The sequence below is a fragment of the Caenorhabditis elegans genome, chromosome IV, assembly GCF_000002985.6.
Source record: "Caenorhabditis elegans chromosome IV".
NCBI lineage: Eukaryota > Metazoa > Nematoda > Chromadorea > Rhabditida > Rhabditidae > Caenorhabditis > Caenorhabditis elegans.
The window spans coordinates 12,601,002-12,617,711 of record NC_003282.8 but is presented as its reverse complement, the minus strand read 5'-3'; the positions used below and the strand labels follow the sequence as shown (position 1 = coordinate 12,617,711).

General features: G+C 34.6%; 2 protein-coding genes across 6 annotated transcripts; both read left to right on the top strand.

The window, feature by feature from the left end:
- Positions 1-2,987: 2,987 nt before the first annotated feature.
- On the top strand, positions 2,988-12,017 carry efa-6 (Exchange factor for Arf-6; the record flags this gene model as incomplete). 4 transcript variants are annotated; one of them, NM_070015.7, is made up of 10 exons in its annotated part: positions 2,988-3,142; positions 3,515-3,662; positions 4,083-4,322; positions 5,760-5,912; positions 6,296-6,417; positions 6,722-6,956; positions 7,075-7,258; positions 7,312-7,844; positions 10,248-10,753; positions 11,423-12,017. In NM_070015.7, 10 exons carry the CDS (start codon positions 2,993-2,995, stop codon positions 11,606-11,608), a joined length of 2,457 nt encoding a protein of 818 aa, NP_502416.1. The 4 variants fall into 4 exon arrangements, with proteins under 4 accessions (NP_502416.1, NP_001122818.1, NP_502417.1 ...); NM_070016.7 differs by having other exon boundaries at positions 2,989-3,142; positions 4,089-4,322; positions 11,423-12,012; NM_001129346.3 differs by lacking the exon at positions 5,760-5,912 and having other exon boundaries at positions 4,089-4,322; positions 11,423-12,016.
- A 263-nt stretch (positions 12,018-12,280) lies between these two features.
- On the top strand, positions 12,281-16,586 carry Y55D9A.2 (G-patch domain-containing protein). Of its 2 annotated transcripts, NM_070013.7 has the most exons (8): positions 12,287-12,347; positions 12,393-12,521; positions 12,574-12,667; positions 13,087-13,340; positions 13,479-13,623; positions 14,881-15,116; positions 15,458-16,096; positions 16,404-16,586. In NM_070013.7, the coding sequence occupies exons 1-8, from the start codon at positions 12,345-12,347 to the stop codon at positions 16,410-16,412; spliced, it is 1,509 nt and encodes a 502-aa protein (NP_502414.1). In that variant the 5' UTR covers positions 12,287-12,344; the 3' UTR covers positions 16,413-16,586. The 2 variants fall into 2 exon arrangements, with proteins under 2 accessions (NP_502415.1, NP_502414.1); NM_070014.7 differs by having other exon boundaries at positions 12,281-12,347; positions 15,458-16,583.
- Positions 16,587-16,710: the final 124 nt, after the last annotated feature.

Here is a 16,710-nt window from a genome sequence, read left to right as displayed (position 1 = left end):
GCATCTGTTACTTCTTCACTCGTATCAAGGATTTTTATTTAAAAAATCCTCACAACCCACTGTGATTCTCTTTTCATTTTTCTCCAGCAACGGGTGGTGCATTAAAAAAATCTGTTAGCGCCAAAATCGATAGCACACGGAGCACACGGAGCAGTGTCCACATTTGGAGACGGCTTCCCCCATCTATTTCTATCTTCTCAGTCTCTTATTCGTCTGTGTTTCTCGCTGATGACCGCTTCCATTGGCCTTGACACTCTGTCTCTTCGCCTCTTCATGGCTTGCTGTGGACGCTGCTATCGGACCGTTGAATCATCATTACCCCCCCCCCCCCCCCCCCTTGTTATACCGCCTTGGATGGACACTCATTACCCTCTCCGCGAACCACACACATTTTTGTGTGTTGTTGCAGTTTTTCAATTGTTTTCAACAAGTATCGGAAGCTGAGGTTTTTCAGTTCTATTGGGTTCTTTTTTGAAAGATACAAATTTCAATGGACTACATAGTCTCTCGTTTTTTTTTCAGTTTCCTCCAAAATGAGAACTGCGACCAATCAGCGATTAGCTCCGCCAATTTTTCAACCAATCAGACGGAGTGGGCGGAGTTCGAAGACGCTGATTGGTTGGAAAATGGGTATGGCTGCTCATTTTGGAGGGAAGTTTTAGTCAAAATTAATAATATTTTTTGAATGCATTTGCTTCACAGAATTTTGAGGGGTTTTCTCTGTAAATTGTAGACGTTTCTAGATTATTTGAAGTGGTTTTTTCGGAATTGATCTCCGAAAAATAGCTGCAGCTCTCAAGTGTCTGGGAATTCATATGGAGCCGGCAAATTCCAAAGTTTTGGTCGTTATTTTCAGAAAAATGACCAAAAAACTCTCCATTTCAAAAGTAAACAGTCTAAAAAGTTTGAATCATTTCGCACACTTCGAGGCAATGTTTCTTCTTCATTCAAATTCCATCGGCAAGTTTCATAAAACTCGGAGGAAAACCTATAAAATGAATATTCTCTGAAAACGTGGTTCATCTGTTTGTATGATGGAGAGGCGGAGATGAAGCTGAAATGTCATAAACGTTCGCCGTTTTGTGTGCACACCTGTTAGTTCGACATTTTCTATCGAAAACTTTGCATTCGTGGTTGGTGTTGGCATCAAGTGGATTAGCCTATTAGGGTCAAGAGAAGAGGATCTCGCCAATTTTATCGAGTTTTATATTGCCAGTTGTTTCGTTGTGTGTCTCCTCGCCTTTCGATTTTACACAAAATCGCTAGTTTTACAGAAAACATTCTGAAACAATAGGTGTAGACCAAATTGTTTCGTACTCCGTAGTTTTCTAAGTCCATTCATCTTTCTGCGAGGGACCAATTATCCAATGGAGATTCTTCTTCGCCTTCGAGTTGTAATACTCGTTCCGTTGTACTTTCGTTTTTGCCGACGAGAGCACGTGATGGCTCATTTCGGTTTGATCTACGTAGATCTTTAAAAAATGCGGGAGAAGAGTCACATTTTTTGGGCAAAATTGCAGCATTATTTGTAGATCAAACCTTAATCGGAAAGCCTCGCACCACATACGAGAGCTAAAAATTGCTTTAGCTTGGCTTTATATCGAAATTGGTTTAGCGTCATCTATCTTGGAAAGTTTTCAGTATAGCTCGATTTTTCTGAAATCGAAATTGTCGAAAACTTTGAAAAAATCGTTGATCGCTATAATTGCTGATTCCTGTGCAAATTTCGATAGCTTTAATGCAACAAACTCGCATAAATAAGTTTTTCGTTCCAAATTCCACAAAGTATCGCTTTTCCGACCTTCCCACGTTTTGGAACGTCAAGAACCTTCTTGGAGCTTCTAGTTTCATACAATTCAGCTCCAAATCACGCTAATCTTCCGTAGAAACTTTATGATACGGGGGTGAGGTGTGAAAACCCTCCTTACCGCCTAATCACTTTCTCTGGGGTGCGTCGTTCTGGAGACAATATTTGTTAACTGACTGATCAGTGTGCGCGGCGGAAATATGTGTTCCATCCTTCCGCGCAACTGTCAGCTTTTCGCGAGATTGCTCAAAACGCACCTTCGGGAGTCGACCAGTTGTTGTCTTCTGCACAGCGGGGAGGAATGGACGTTTAGTTCCACACCAGGTCTCTCTCTCTCTCTCTCTCTCTCTCTGTCTCTCTCTGTCTATCTCGAATTTTATTATACAACACTACAATCTGATGGGCAAACAGGGAGGTGATGGAAGAGGAGGAGGAGGAGACGAATGAGGTGTGACGTCGTCCCGGTGGTAACAGCTGTGCAGAGTTTTATGATTTTGTTGAAAAGATTTGTACTTTTTCGAATTGAGTGTAAGAATCTAGATAATTCGGAAAAATTTGCTTTTCCAGAAAGCGATTTTATCGCAATTTCTAAAAATCTTTTACTGTCAGCACAAACTTTCAAACTTCGTAATCTTTGAGACTGTCGATTTACGCAGCTCGTGTACTCCGTGAGAAGAAGTGTGCATTTATTTTTTTATAGTTTTGATCTAAAATTCTCGATTTTTGGTGTTTTTTCGCAAAGCATCTTGTATCAATTTCTCTCTTATTCATGCTCAATGCTAAAAAACTTAAATAAACACCATTTTAGTTTATAAAATATTTACATTAAAAAATAAGGAAATTTGAAAAAAAAATACACAAAAAATTAGCGAAAGTGGCCCAAAATTAAGCATTTTAGCCCGAAAAGTTGTGAATTTCTTATAAAAAAATCAAATTCTCCTCCAAATTTTTATTTTTTAATGCTAAAATCAAAAGGGAACTTTTCGAATAAATTTACGGTGCTGAAGTGTTTTTTTGTTGCTTCCGCTTGTGAATATTTTGAAAATAAACTCACCTCCATCACGTGTTTATATAAACACTCTGATGGTCATTGTTGAATTCGTCATCGAAATATTATACCTCTTGACACCTTTTCTATACTTTTTCAAACGTTTTTTATTCTACAATCATCTCGTTTTCAGAGTGATGGCGAAGGTGGCGTCGTCGGGAGCCGAAGAGGCACTGGCCACCATTGATGGAGCCCCTCGCCGGAATGTCAAAAAGTCCGAGGCTTTTGTAATGTCCGGTGATGTGCTCATTTCTCTTAATCGGAACGTTTCGAGCACTTATGCAAAGGTTTGGATTTGATTTTTAGAAAAAATTAAAAATTTCAAATGTTTTTCTTCCAAAAAATAGCAAAAATTTTGGTTTTTGGAAAATGTATACAGTTGAACTTTTCTCATTTTTCCAGCTCTCGGTCATTAAAATGTTCCAAAGACCTTTTTGAAGAATTAAAAAAAAAACTATTTTTCAATATATTTTTTTTCTGAAATAATGCTCTGCGATTTGAGGCCTCAAACTGAAATTTCTTTTCAAAATTTTTTTTAAAAATTTTTTAGGCATAAAAGTTGTGGTTTTCCAATAAATTTAAAATGCCCTCATCTTTTCATCCCTCCCTCCTGAGTGAAAAAAAGTGTTTCTTCTTAACCTTTTCCCTTCTTTTTTCAGCTTCTCGGCGACCAACTGCCTCCAGGTACCACAGTTGCATCGAGCATTCACCCACATCAGCTGTCAAGAGCCACCGCCTCTGCGGGAGTTTCGTTTCCATCGATGAATCGAAACGGAGCGGCGGCCCAGAAACTGTCAAGACTTCCAGGTAACACTTTACGGCTTTTGCGAAAAAAATGTGAGAAATTCTCCAAAAAAAGCTGAGATTTCCGTAAAAATCGCTTGAAATTTTGCAAAATTAAAAAAAAAAGCATTTTATACTCAAATTGGCTTAAAAGTTATATATAATGTGCCCGAAGTTCCAGTTCCGACGAAAAATACAAAAAAAATTGTGAAAAATTTTTCTGAAAGCTTAAAAAAGGTGCAAGTGTCAGCAGAACAGCTTACCTGAAAACTTTATATTTAATTTCTGAAAAAATTCTCTGAAAACTCTGAAAACTATAAAAAAAAAGCTGAAAATTTGGAATATTCGGCTCAATTTATAGAAATCACTTGAATATTAGCTCTAAAAAATTAGAAAAAACTGTTTTCCATAATTTTCTATCTTTTAATTCCAATGTTCTAAAAGTTCCAGTTTCAACAAGCCAAATCGAAAGACGTGGTAGTTTGGCACGAAAAACGTCAGAAGAGTCTTCACCAACAGCTATTCGAATGCTTAAAACAGCTCCAATTGAACGAATGGAGAGCACTGATGTAGAGGAAAGTGAAGAAGAAACTGTAATGATGACTACTGATGAAAAAGAGAATCAGAAGAAACCAAATGAAAATGATGATGAAGTGATGGTTGTTGATGAAGAACAATTTATTGGTGAGCTTTTGAAATTTTTAAACGAAAAAAAAATGAAACATCTGGATTTAATTGGATGCAAAAAGTTTTCGAAAAGAAGAAGAAGAAATCTCACAATTTTTACGATTTTCCATTGATTTTTAACCCTTTTTTCTAAACAGAAAAATTGTTTTTATAAAATTTCTAGAAATTAAAACATACCGATAAAAACATATGGCTAATTTTTTTCAAAAAAAAGAAACGCTCACGATCTTGATGACTAATTGCATGTTTTTGTCCTGATAAATCAGAATGTTTGCAATTTGTTTTGCAATTTTCTTACCAAGTTTTTAGTCCTTAAAACACGGACAATTGAAATTTTTTTCAAATTAAAGTGTTTTAAAATCGAAACAACTGATTTTTCCATATTTTTGGATTAAAACTTGAGGTTTTATAATTCAAACAATATATTTTCCAATTTATGGTTTTTTTTTCAATAAAAGTGTTTTTTAAAAAAATAATTGCTAACCTAAATCAACAAACTAGATCACCAAAATATACAAAAAATGAAAAAAAAACTGATTCCCTGCCTCTGACACTGAAAAGTTTTGCGAAATTCTAAACTTAAGCAATATTTAGCCCTTTTTTGGAAATTTCCGCCCCCAAAAAACTGAAATTTTGAAAAATCTCCTTATGATGTTCGGCCGTTTCTAGCCATTTTCAGTCTACTTAAGTATGAAAGCCAAAAAATCGGAAAATTCTTTTAAGTCCCTCTACTCTTTAGAATAGCTTCGAATTGCACAAAATTCGAAGAAAAACCCGAAACAAATTTCATTTCTAGAATGCTTTCCCGGAGGCGATCGGCACAGTTATAATAGGGAATGTTTTCTGTCTCTCTATCTATCCTTTTTCCACCGCCACCACATTTTTTTCTATCAATTTCCATTCACACATTTTTATTTGCGTTAGCACCCTCCTCCTCAGGCCACCCGGTAGTACTGTGTTTTTCTGTTGTGTTGAATGTTCTCTCACTTGACTGCACACTAACATTTTTATCCGTTTAGAGGTTGTTTAGCACTCATTTAAGAGGGTTTTAGGTTGAAACTTGGGGTTTTTGCTTGAAATTTGAGATCTTTATGGAAAAAATCGAGCTATAAAGTGCTAGAAAACTTAAAATAGAAATTTAAAGATTTTATAAACATTTAATTTTAAATTTTAACCAACGAAAAGTTGCTGAAAAATAAGCTGAAAAACGCTAACAAAATAAATTTAGTTTTTGAAATTTGAATATTTAAGAAAAATCTAGATTTCTGTTAGAAAATATTGCTCTCTTATTTTGAAAAAAATCAGTTTTCCTGCCGATTTTTTTCAAAAAATTATAAAATACATTTTCCAAGAACACATCAACGTATTTAATTTAAATATTATTTAAAATGGCATAAATTTCGCACTTTTCACATTGAAAACTTTTTTGTTCAGTAGTATCAAACGACATGAAATCTCCGAACGAGGAGATCGTTGCAAAAAGTCTTCGTAGTGCAATGTTCACAATGCCAACTGATAATCATCATCATTCGTACAATTCGTCACCACAAATATCCACACTTTCACCACATCTTCGATCGAATGGAGGTAACCTTTTTTGCTGGATTTTTTTTAGAAAAAATGAAATTGTGTGTGCTTTTTTTTTCAAATTTTACACTAAAAGCTACCGAAAAATGTTATTACTTTTCTACGGAAATATTTATTGAAAACCAATAGAATCACTTTCCAAAAATATCACAAAAAGTTTTGATTAAAAAAAAAAGAAAAATTTCATAAAATTTTTCAGAAAATTCGAGATTTGCTTTTGTGAAATGATCTGTAATTTTTCATCGATTAAAATAATTTAATTATATCACAAATCTTTATTTTCGTGGGAAAAAAATTAAATAATATACATAAAAATTAATTTTATTAAACCTTCACAATTTCGTTAATTATTTATTTTTCCATAAAAAAACTAATATTTTCAGACGGACCATCCCGTTCACCAGTTTATGATGACGTAGATGATGACCTGAATGGATCATTGGACGCAAAGGATATGTCAAATAATTCCCATCAGCAAAGTTTCAGGTCACCGGAGAATTATAGTGTAAGTTAATTTTTCTTAGAGCAAGATTAATAAAAACTGAAAATTTAAGCCGAAAAAATTCAACATTGAAACACCCTCGGCTCACGCCAATTTAGTGCAAAAAAAATTTCCGCAAAAAATCTTTCACCTTAAAAAGCTTGAAATTTTGCGGTTTTGGGATTGAAAAAACCTGATTTCCATAATTTTTCTTTGATTTTTGGCTCAAAATCTCTGAAAGTTAACGAAAATATATGCAAACTCGAAATTTGATTAATAAATATAAAATTAGTACTAATTCCCCAAAAATTTACCGAAATTATTTCAGGAAAAGGACACTCCGTCGAAACATTCAGTGGTAACAATCGATGGAAGTGGTGTTAGTAACCATTACGATCAAGATGGAATGTTTTCACATGTATACTACAGTACTCAGGATACTACACCAAAACATGGATCCCCATCTCTACGGAAACAAATCTTCGAATCTAGAACGACTCCAAACACGGCGGCGAGCAATAGTTCAGCATCAGCCAGTCCGTCACTCCATGCAACTTCTGAAAGTATGGGAAATGTTTTTTGAGAATTCCAGGAATTTCCAGAAAATTTATTCTTTAAAAATTAATTTCTAAAAATTGTGTTTATTTTTCTGAAAAATGTATATTTTTTGAATTTTTGTAGGTCGAGGAGCCACTGGAGGAGTATCACTTCGATCCGCCGAGAGCAGTAATCTCAATCAAACAGCCGTACCGAGCACTTCAACGAATTCGGTTGGCGGAGAACGAGAAGCTGCACAAATTGCTCGAAATCTGTATGAGTTGAAGAATTGCACATCAACACAGGTCGCCGATCGGCTCAACGAGCAGTCAGTTTTTTATTCAAAACAAATGGTCTCGAAAAACTTCATAATTTTTACAGAAACGAGTTCTCCTTCCTGATACTCGTCAAATACCTCGAACTCTTCCAATTCTCAACAACACGAATTGATGCAGCTCTTCGGGAATTCTTGAGCCGAGTAGAGCTCCGTGGTGAATCATCAGCTCGTGAACGTTTGCTCCGAGTATTTTCTGCTCGATACCTGGAATGTAATCCTGCGATTTTTGATAGTTTGGATGAAGTTCACACGTTGACATGTGCTCTTCTTCTTTTAAATTCGGATCTTCATGGACCAAATATGGGAAAGAAAATGACGGCTCGGGATTTTATAACGAATATCGCTCATACAGGGTGTACTTTTAAACGGGAAATGCTCAAAACTTTGTTTCAAAGTATAAAAGATAATGCGATTTCACTACAAAATTCGGCTAAAAACTCGACGGCAAATGGTTCAGTTGCTTCAACATCAAGACGGCAGCCACAACAAATATATGAAGTTGATCCAGATTCAGTTGTCGAATATTATAGTGGATTTCTTATGCGAAAATATGTTAGAGAGACTGATGGTGGAAAGAGTGAGTTTTTTTTCGCTTTTTTTGAAGATTTCTATCAAAAATACAAGAATTTGTTTTAGTTTTCAAGATATTCTCGCAATAGAATCAAAAAATAATTTTTCGAATTTTTTTCTTTGCTGATTTCGTTTTTAAAAAATAATTTTAAAAAAACAGACATTTTTCACTTAAAAAACCCAGAAAGTTATATTTTTCAGTGAAATTGCCGGATTTTCGTTCGTACAACCGAAAAATCATTTTGTTTTTGTAAAAATAACAATTCAATTTTTACTAAAAAAACAAAAAAATCCAATTCATCCAAACGACTTCAGTTTTTACAAAAAAAAACCGTTTTTGTAATTTTTGCAAATTTCGTCTGATGTCAAAAATAACCTTTTTAAGCCAAAATTCCACGAAAAAATTGAAAAAAAACCTGTGTTTGTAAAAACCAAAAAAAATCAATTTTTGTTCAAAACCATCCGAAAAAATGTGCCCAAAAAACAAAAAATGAAAAAAATCAATTTCTATTAAAAAACCATTTTTGTTTGAAAAAGATCCAATTCTTTCAGGCGACTTCAGTTTTTACAAAAAAAAACCGTTTTTGTAATTTTTCGCAACAAAAAATATTCGTCTGACTAGGGTTACCCCTGCAATGGTGTTACCCCTGCAATCGCTAGGAGGACAAAACAAAGTGAAAATGGAAGATCAGATCTATGGCTACAAGAATCAGTTTTTGGAATCTACTTAACTCGGTCCCAAAGCTGAAATTTTTGGCCTTAAAAATTAGTGCTTTTTTTGCTCAAAATGCCGTTTTTCGTGTGTAGAAGTGGCTACATAAAAGTTTGGCACTGCAGCCGCCGTTCGAATGGCCGATTGGTGAACTCTCGTGCTCATTAATCTAAAGGTCACGGGTTCGTTCCCCACTAGGTATTAATTTTTTTTTTGAATTTTTCCTCTAGCATGAAATATGCACAAAAACACGGTTTCTTCCGTTTTTGGGTAACTTCGGAATAAATTTTTTGGTTCCTGGGAATCATAAAAGTAATTTGGAAACTTTTTGGAAGTTTTCTTTTTTTGATAAATTTTCACTTTTCTCCCACCTGATGTATGCACATTTTTTTCTTCAAAAATAATTTTTCAAAATTTTTTCAAAAAGTGTTTGGTTTGAAAGAGCAGCATTAGTTTGGATATTTCTACGATTTTGGAGGATCAAATGTCATTTTTAGGAGAAAACCACTGTTGTTTTATCTAGAGTTTTTCACGAAAAGGACCTACTTTCAAAGACTTCCAGCTCCGTTGACGAGTAAAATAAAAAAAAGTTGTCAACTGCAAAGTTATTTTAAAAGTACCAATAGACAAATTGTCAGTTGAAGTTATTCTGCTAAATTTTATGGGTAGAGAGATATAGCTAATCGAAGTGAAGCTTTAACTTACTTAATTACTAATGTCCATATCTCTCTACCCATAAAATTTAGCAGAATAACTTCAACTGACAATTTGTTTATTGGTACTTTTAAAATAACTTTGCAGTTGACAACTTTTTTTTATTTTACTCGTCAACGGAGCTGGAAGTCTTTGAAAGTAGGTCCTTTTCGTGAAAAACTCTAGATAAAACAACAGTGGTTTTCTCCTAAAAATGACATTTGATCCTCCAAAATCGTAGAAATATCCAAACTAATGCTGCTCTTTCAAACCAAACACTTTTTGAAAAAATTTTGAAAAATTATTTTTGAAGAAAAAAATGTGCATACATCAGGTGGGAGAAAAGTGAAAATTTATCAAAAAAAGAAAACTTCCAAAAAGTTTCCAAATTACTTTTATGATTCCCAGGAACCAAAAAATTTATTCCGAAGTTACCCAAAAACGGAAGAAACCGTGTTTTTGTGCATATTTCATGCTAGAGGAAAAATTCAAAAAAAAAATTAATACCTAGTGGGGAACGAACCCGTGACCTTTAGATTAATGAGCACGAGAGTTCACCAATCGGCCATTCGAACGGCGGCTGCAGTGCCAAACTTTTATGTAGCCACTTCTACACACGAAAAACGGCATTTTGAGCAAAAAAAGCACTAATTTTTAAGGCCAAAAATTTCAGCTTTGGGACCGAGTTAAGTAGATTCCAAAAACTGATTCTTGTAGCCATAGATCTGATCTTCCATTTTCACTTTGTTTTGTCCTCCTAGCGATTGCAGGGGTAACACCATTCCCTAGTGAGTGCCAAAAATAACCTTTTTAAGCCAAAATTCCACGAAAAAAAACTTTTGGAAATTTTTTTGTTTGTAGAACCCAAAACAATTATTTTTGAAACCCAAAAAATATCAATTTCCGTTTAAAAACCTTCAAAAAAAACCTTTTTGCCAAGAAATAACTTTTTTTTGTCTAAATACCAAAAAACCAGAAAAAATCCAAGTAATTTCCAATTTTCAGCTCCATTCGGACGTCGCAGTTGGAGAATGGTATACGCTCGTCTTCGTGGACTCGTTCTCTACTTTGACACAGATGAACATCCAAAAGCAACAAGTCGATATGCTTCATTAGAAAATGCAGTATCACTACATCACGCACTGGCTGAACCAGCACCTGATTATAAGAAGAAATCATTTGTATTCAGAGTACGAATTGCTCACGGTGGAGAGATTCTATTCCAGACAAGTAATCAGAAAGAGCTTCAAGAATGGTGTGAGAAGATTAATTTCGTTGCCGCCGCATTCTCATCGCCAACACTTCCATTGCCAGTCACTTCGAAACCTGAAACTGCACCGATGCCACGACTTCCACGGATTCCGTGTCTCGCTCCGATTACCAAGCAGCTGAGTACTCATGAAGCACGGGTTGCCGAACTAAATGAAATGATTGAAATTGTATCACAATCCGTATCACCTAATCAACCACAGCAGCTGATTACCGATCGATGGGTGCTTTTGAGTTTCGAGGTTCGTTTTTTTAATCAAGCTGAAAATTTGAGAAATTCAGTAATGTTTTAGAAAATCAGATTTAAAAAAAAATTAAATTTCGAATTGATATTCGAAAATTCCCATTTCTGAAAACGAAAAACCACCGATCGCTGTTTTAGAAAAATTCGTAAAAAGGATTTTTGTGGATACCCAAAAATTACATACGATAATTTTAAATTTATCAGTTTTCTAAAAAATCCAAAAAAAAAGTTTTAAAATTTCCAAACAAATAATTTTTTATATTTTGCTGCAACAAAAAAAATATATAAATTTCACAGTTAATTCTGAAATTTTTCGTTTTTTTACGATTCAAAAACAACAAACGAATTTTTTTGTTGATTTTTCAGAGGTTCTCGGAAAAAAAGCAAAAATTGAAAAACAATAATTTTTTATTTTGTTGAAAAGTTGCAAAAAATGTTAAAAAAAAAAGAAAAATTATCAAAATTTCAAATTAAATTCTGAAATTTTCCGTTATTTTACAGAATACGAAAAATATTTTTAATAAAATTGTAATTTATATATTTTTTTAATCGGAAAACGACACTTTTCGTTGAAATTTTGCAAATTTCCGTTCGATTTTGTGTGTTTTTTTTTTCAAATAAAAATAATAGGTGCAAAATTCACGAATTAAAATTCTTCTTTTTCCAGAAACGACGCTACAGTACCTATATCAACGTACTCCGACGGTCATTGGAAGCAAGAAAAGCGTCTTCAGCAACCACAATGAACATTATGATGACACCAACAAGACGTCAGCAACAGAATCAAAAGCCAGTTGTCTCGGAGGATCGTCTCAGCTATACGGATGCTGTTAATGGAGCTGCTGCTCATTGATTTTTTTTTCTGTTTTTTTTTTGTTTTTCATCGGAAAAAAACTAACAATTTTGATTATTATCGATCCCCCTTCCCCCTATCTTTCTCTTAAAACGGTGTTCATTTCTTTATTGAGTCGAAATTTTTCTCGATCGAAACCCCAACATTTGGGATATTATTTAAGTGCTTATTTAGCTCTATTCCCTGTGAATAAAAATTGTATTTCTTTCGAAAAAATAATCATTTCCTCCCTATTGTTTTTTAGTTTAAGTATTTAGCCGATTCCCTGTGAATATTAGGAATCCCCAATCTTCAAAAATCGATTCCTCTATCATTTTTCTTTCTAACGCGTTACTTGTTAATTGCTCTCTGGTCACTATGATTATATTACCGATTTCTACGAAATAAATCGATGCCATCTCATGGAAATATAGTTTTTAGCATATTTTTGAGTGGAAACGAGTGAAATTTACAGTTTATTGAATATTTTTCAGTGAAAATTGACTTTTTCATGAAAAATAAAATATTTCCAGTAAAAATCCGGTGGAGCGCAGTTGCACTCGCTGGTGTGTACTCCTCTCGGATAACTCGAATTATTTTATAATTTTTTGTTTTTTTCTTGATTTTTCCGCTTTTTTCGCGTTTGTCTTTGATTTCTTTTAAAGATTTATTAAAATATGAATATTATAATATTTTCAGAACTAGCGGCCACGAGAATACGCAGAACATATAATTTTAGACGATTTTAACTGGAAAAATGGTAAATCTACGCAGTTTTACTAACAAAAACTTGCTAAAATTGCAGACATCAATGGAGGAAATGTTGCGCGAGGCGGCAAATGAAGTGCTCCAATCGAGAATTCCGCCCGGTTACGTTTTATACCCGAATTACGAGCAATATTGGTCTCACGAGCACGGAATGTTCTATAATCCGGTTTGTGACAAAATTTTTAGACATTTTTAAATTAAAAAACCATCTTTTTCAGGACACTGAACAATTTTACCGACCGGAAGACAAAACAGTCTATCAGTTGAATGCAGAAGGATCAGAATATGTTCTCGTGGAACGGAGAAAGCCTAGTACGGGTTTTAAAATAAAAATAGGCAACGAAATTCTGGGTCTCGCCAAGATATTGTTCTCAAAATACAGAAATTTGGAGCTTTTTCATATAAATTTCCACCGAAAAATGCCTTTTCAATACATTTTTTTTCCCAACATTCAGGAGTTTTTCCAAAGATATTTCCACCAGAAAATGCTAATTTGAAGTTAAAATTTTCTGCATTTTTTGACTGAAATTCTCACAAGTTTTGAGATTTTTAACATAGAAAAAATACTCGTTTTTAGCTGAATTTCCCAAATTTTTGGTTGAAAATCGTCTTCATTTCGATTTTTCGGTTGAAAAATGTGAATTTTCAGTTAAATTTTTTTCAATTATCACAACCCACTTTTTCTCTATTAGTGCGCTGAATAAAAAAAATCAAAAACTCTAATTTTCCAGCATACTGGGCAAGCCGAAGCTACCGTAAGCGAGCCATTGATCTTCTTGGATCTGCCGAATTCAAAAAATTCGATCAAAATGAAGTGAATATCTGTGAAATTGCATTCGGAATGGTTGATAAAGTGATAAAAGGCGAAGAAATGGAAAAAGAAAAAGAGTATTTGAGATCAATTGCTAATAATAAAGTAGCACTGATGCAACATCGAATTAATAAAGTTTTCAAAGGAAATCGCAGGAGGAAAAATCCACATAGAGTTCGTTACAGTTAAGAAAAAAAATACAGGAAATTGTTCATAAATTACTTTTTTTTGTTGGAAAATTCAAAACAATTGTCGAAAATTCAATATAATTTAAAAGCAATTGTAAAAAAATCAAATTCTCTATTTTTTCAGCAATACGTTGCAAATGTGGACGAATCAAGTGGCCACGTGGAATACACATTACAAGTCGACGACTATTTCGATTGGGAAGACGCATATGAGGATAATAGTGATGATGAATTCAGTGAAAAAGATGAGCAAGCTGTTCTGATGCACCGTACGTGTGAAATTTCCATGGATTTGTGAACAATAGTGTCGTTTTTCGATTTTTTGTTGAGGGGAAATCGAAAAATTCAAAAAATTTTCGATACTCCGAAAAATCGAAAAAAAAGTATTAAAAGTTAACCATAAAATATGATTTGTAAAAAAAAATCGAATTTTGCTTATATTGATAAGAAAAAAACATAAAAATATATTATAAAAAGAAGGAAACAAAACCACAAATTCCGGCAATTCCGGCGATTAATGGTTTTCAAAAACTCCGGCAATTGCCGGTTTAAAACAATTCCGGCAATTTCGGCAATCGCCGGTTTTCAAAAATTCCGGAAATTTTGATAATTGCCGGTTTTTGAAAATTCCGGCATTTTCGACACTTGCCGGTTTCCAAAAATTCCGGCATTTTCGACACTTGCCGGTTTCCAAAAATTCCGGCACTTGCCGGTTTCTAAAAATTCCGGCAATTCCGGTAATTGCCAGTTTTCATAAATTCCGGCAATTCCGGCAATTGACAGTTTTCTAAAATTCCGGCAATTCCGAAAATTGCTGGTTTTCAAAAATTCCGGCAATTCCGGCAAATGCCGGTTTTCAAAAATTCCGGCAATTCCGGCAATTGACGGTTTTCAAAAATTCCGGCATTTTCGACACTTGCCGGTTTCCAAAAATTCCGGCACTTGCCGGTTTTTAAAAATTCCGGCAATTCCGGTAATTGCCAGTTTTCATAAATTCCGGCAATTCCGGCAATTGACAGTTTTCTAAAATTCCGGCAATTCCGAAAATTGCTGGTTTTCAAAAATTCCGGCAATTCCGGCAATTGCCGTTTTCAAAAATTCCGGCAATTCCGAAAGTTTCTGGTTTTCAAAAATTCCGGCAATTCCGAAAATTGCTGGTTTTCAAAAATTCCGGCAATTCCGAAAATTGCTGGTTTTCAAAAATTCCGGCAATTCCGGCAATTGCCGTTTTCAAAAATTCCGGCAATTCCGAAAGTTTCTGGTTTTCAAAAATTCCGGCAATTCCGAAAATTGCTGGTTTTCAAAAATTCCGGCAATTCCGAAAATTGCTGGTTTTCAAAAATTCCGGCAATTGTCGGTTTTGTGAATTTTCGGCAATTACCGAACTTGACAAAAATTTGGTTGCCGAAAACTTCTCCTCGGGAAGTACACAAATCGATTTGGAAATTGAATTCCTGAATGAAAAATCCACATATTTAAAGCATTTACTATAGTCATTACCCCTGAAAAATACATTTTTTCTGCAGAAGAAGGATTCGATCAACCGCCATGTATGCGTGTAATGGATGCACTTCGACGTCTTCATATTATTACAATTTCCGGTGGATATCTGGGATCTGATAGAGATTGTGAGATTGTTGTATCGAATCAATTGTTACCGGAAAGATGTGCAGAGATTGTATATTCGGAAGAAGCTCAGTGTTATTCAATTGAAAAATTAGAAGACGCTTGTATACTTCAAGTTAATGGAAATAATGTTAAGGTAGTGACAATCTATGGAAAATATTTTTCTGTGAAAATTTTAAATTTCCGCCAACATTTTTTCTCTGAAATTTTGGAAAGTTTTTTTTTAAATCCTTTTTAAAAATTTCTCAAAGAATTTAAAGTTCCGGCAAAAATGTTTCTCTTAGAAAATTTGAATTTTCCGCCAAAATTTTATTTTGAGAAAATTTTAAATTTCTAAAAAAAAAGAGAAAAATCTGAATTTTCTGCCGAAGTAATTTTTTCAAAAAATTTGAGTTTTCCGCAAAATTTTTTCTTCCAAATTTTGAAATTCCAGCCAAATTTTTTTCTTATCATTTAGAGTTAATAAAAGGTTTGCAGACTTCCTCGCCCGTAGATCTCTGTCAAGGCGATTCGATTCTTCTTTCCGGTGAACGATTCGATGTACACGTGCATAACGGATCCAATACTTGCCCTGGATGTGAGCCCGGCCTCCAACAAGGCGACGATGACATTGCACCGGTTACTACAGTACCCGCAAAGAATATTCGTGGAGAAGTTGCGAGACGAAAAAACCTGAAACAAATGATGAAGTCCTATGGTATTCGACCGGATGATGTGCTCAGCGAGCCGATAAGGAAACGACCGGCCACTGGACCATCAGAGATGAATATTCATAGATCAGAAGCTCCGGGTTCCTCTTCTGATATGTATGGATCTTGTGCAGCAAAGCCAATGCCAGAAGGTCAGCGAAAGTTTGATCTTCCGTCCACGTCAGCGGCTGTAGCAGCAGCAGCAGCACCAAAACCCCTAGATTCTGGAAATGTTGGCTTCAAACTTCTGAAATCAATGGGTTGGAGTGAAGGTCAAGGACTCGGAAAAGAGAAACAAGGACACGTGGAACCAGTGGCAACTGAAGTGAAGAATAATCGGAAGGGATTAGGAGCCAATGAGAAGGAGCCACCGACGAAAAGTTACAAGGATCAAGTGTTGGAAAAGACGAAACAGAGATTTAATGAGGTCCGGAAATGTGAAATTATTCTGAAAAATTTGTAATATTTGCTACCCGCTAAAAAGGGAACGATATCCACAGATCGTGTTCTCCCGGAGAAGAATTCCAGTTTTTTTTGCCGGAATTCTTGATTTTGGACCACTTTTGCTGATTATTTTCCTTCGAATTAGTATCTCTTATTTTTATTATAAAGACGTAAAAAAGTCCCTTTTGAAATCAACAAAATGCTTTTTTAAAGCGATTTTTCCACTAATTTAAAAACGGAAAGCTACATTCAAACTCCGAAAAAAAACCAGAAACTATGACATTTTTCAGAAACGCTGAACTCCCTCCTGTCTTCCAAACACATCGAGACGTCAATCAATTGATGATTACATTCTACTCCAGCTTCGAAGCACAACAATTTCATGTTCCTAAATTATTTATGTCTTGTTCTCGTGTACTCCTGGAAAAATCAAATTCCATCACCCATAATGATAAAAATGTTCAAAGAAACACAATCAATTGCGAAACATGCGACGACAGCATACATTTTGTGATCGGTGCAAAAGTAGGCGGAGAGTTAGAAAGAGCAGAAACATAGAGAGGCACAAAACATGAAAATTGGGTGATTACGTCAAAG

Coding starts and splice junctions, on each gene's coding strand:
- Y55D9A.2 (NM_070014.7), top strand. Junction 12,522..12,573: donor ACGGAATGTTCTATAATCCG/GTTTGTGACAAA, acceptor CATCTTTTTCAG/GACACTGAACAATTTTACCG. Junction 15,117..15,457: donor TTAATGGAAATAATGTTAAG/GTAGTGACAATC, acceptor AAAGGTTTGCAG/ACTTCCTCGCCCGTAGATCT.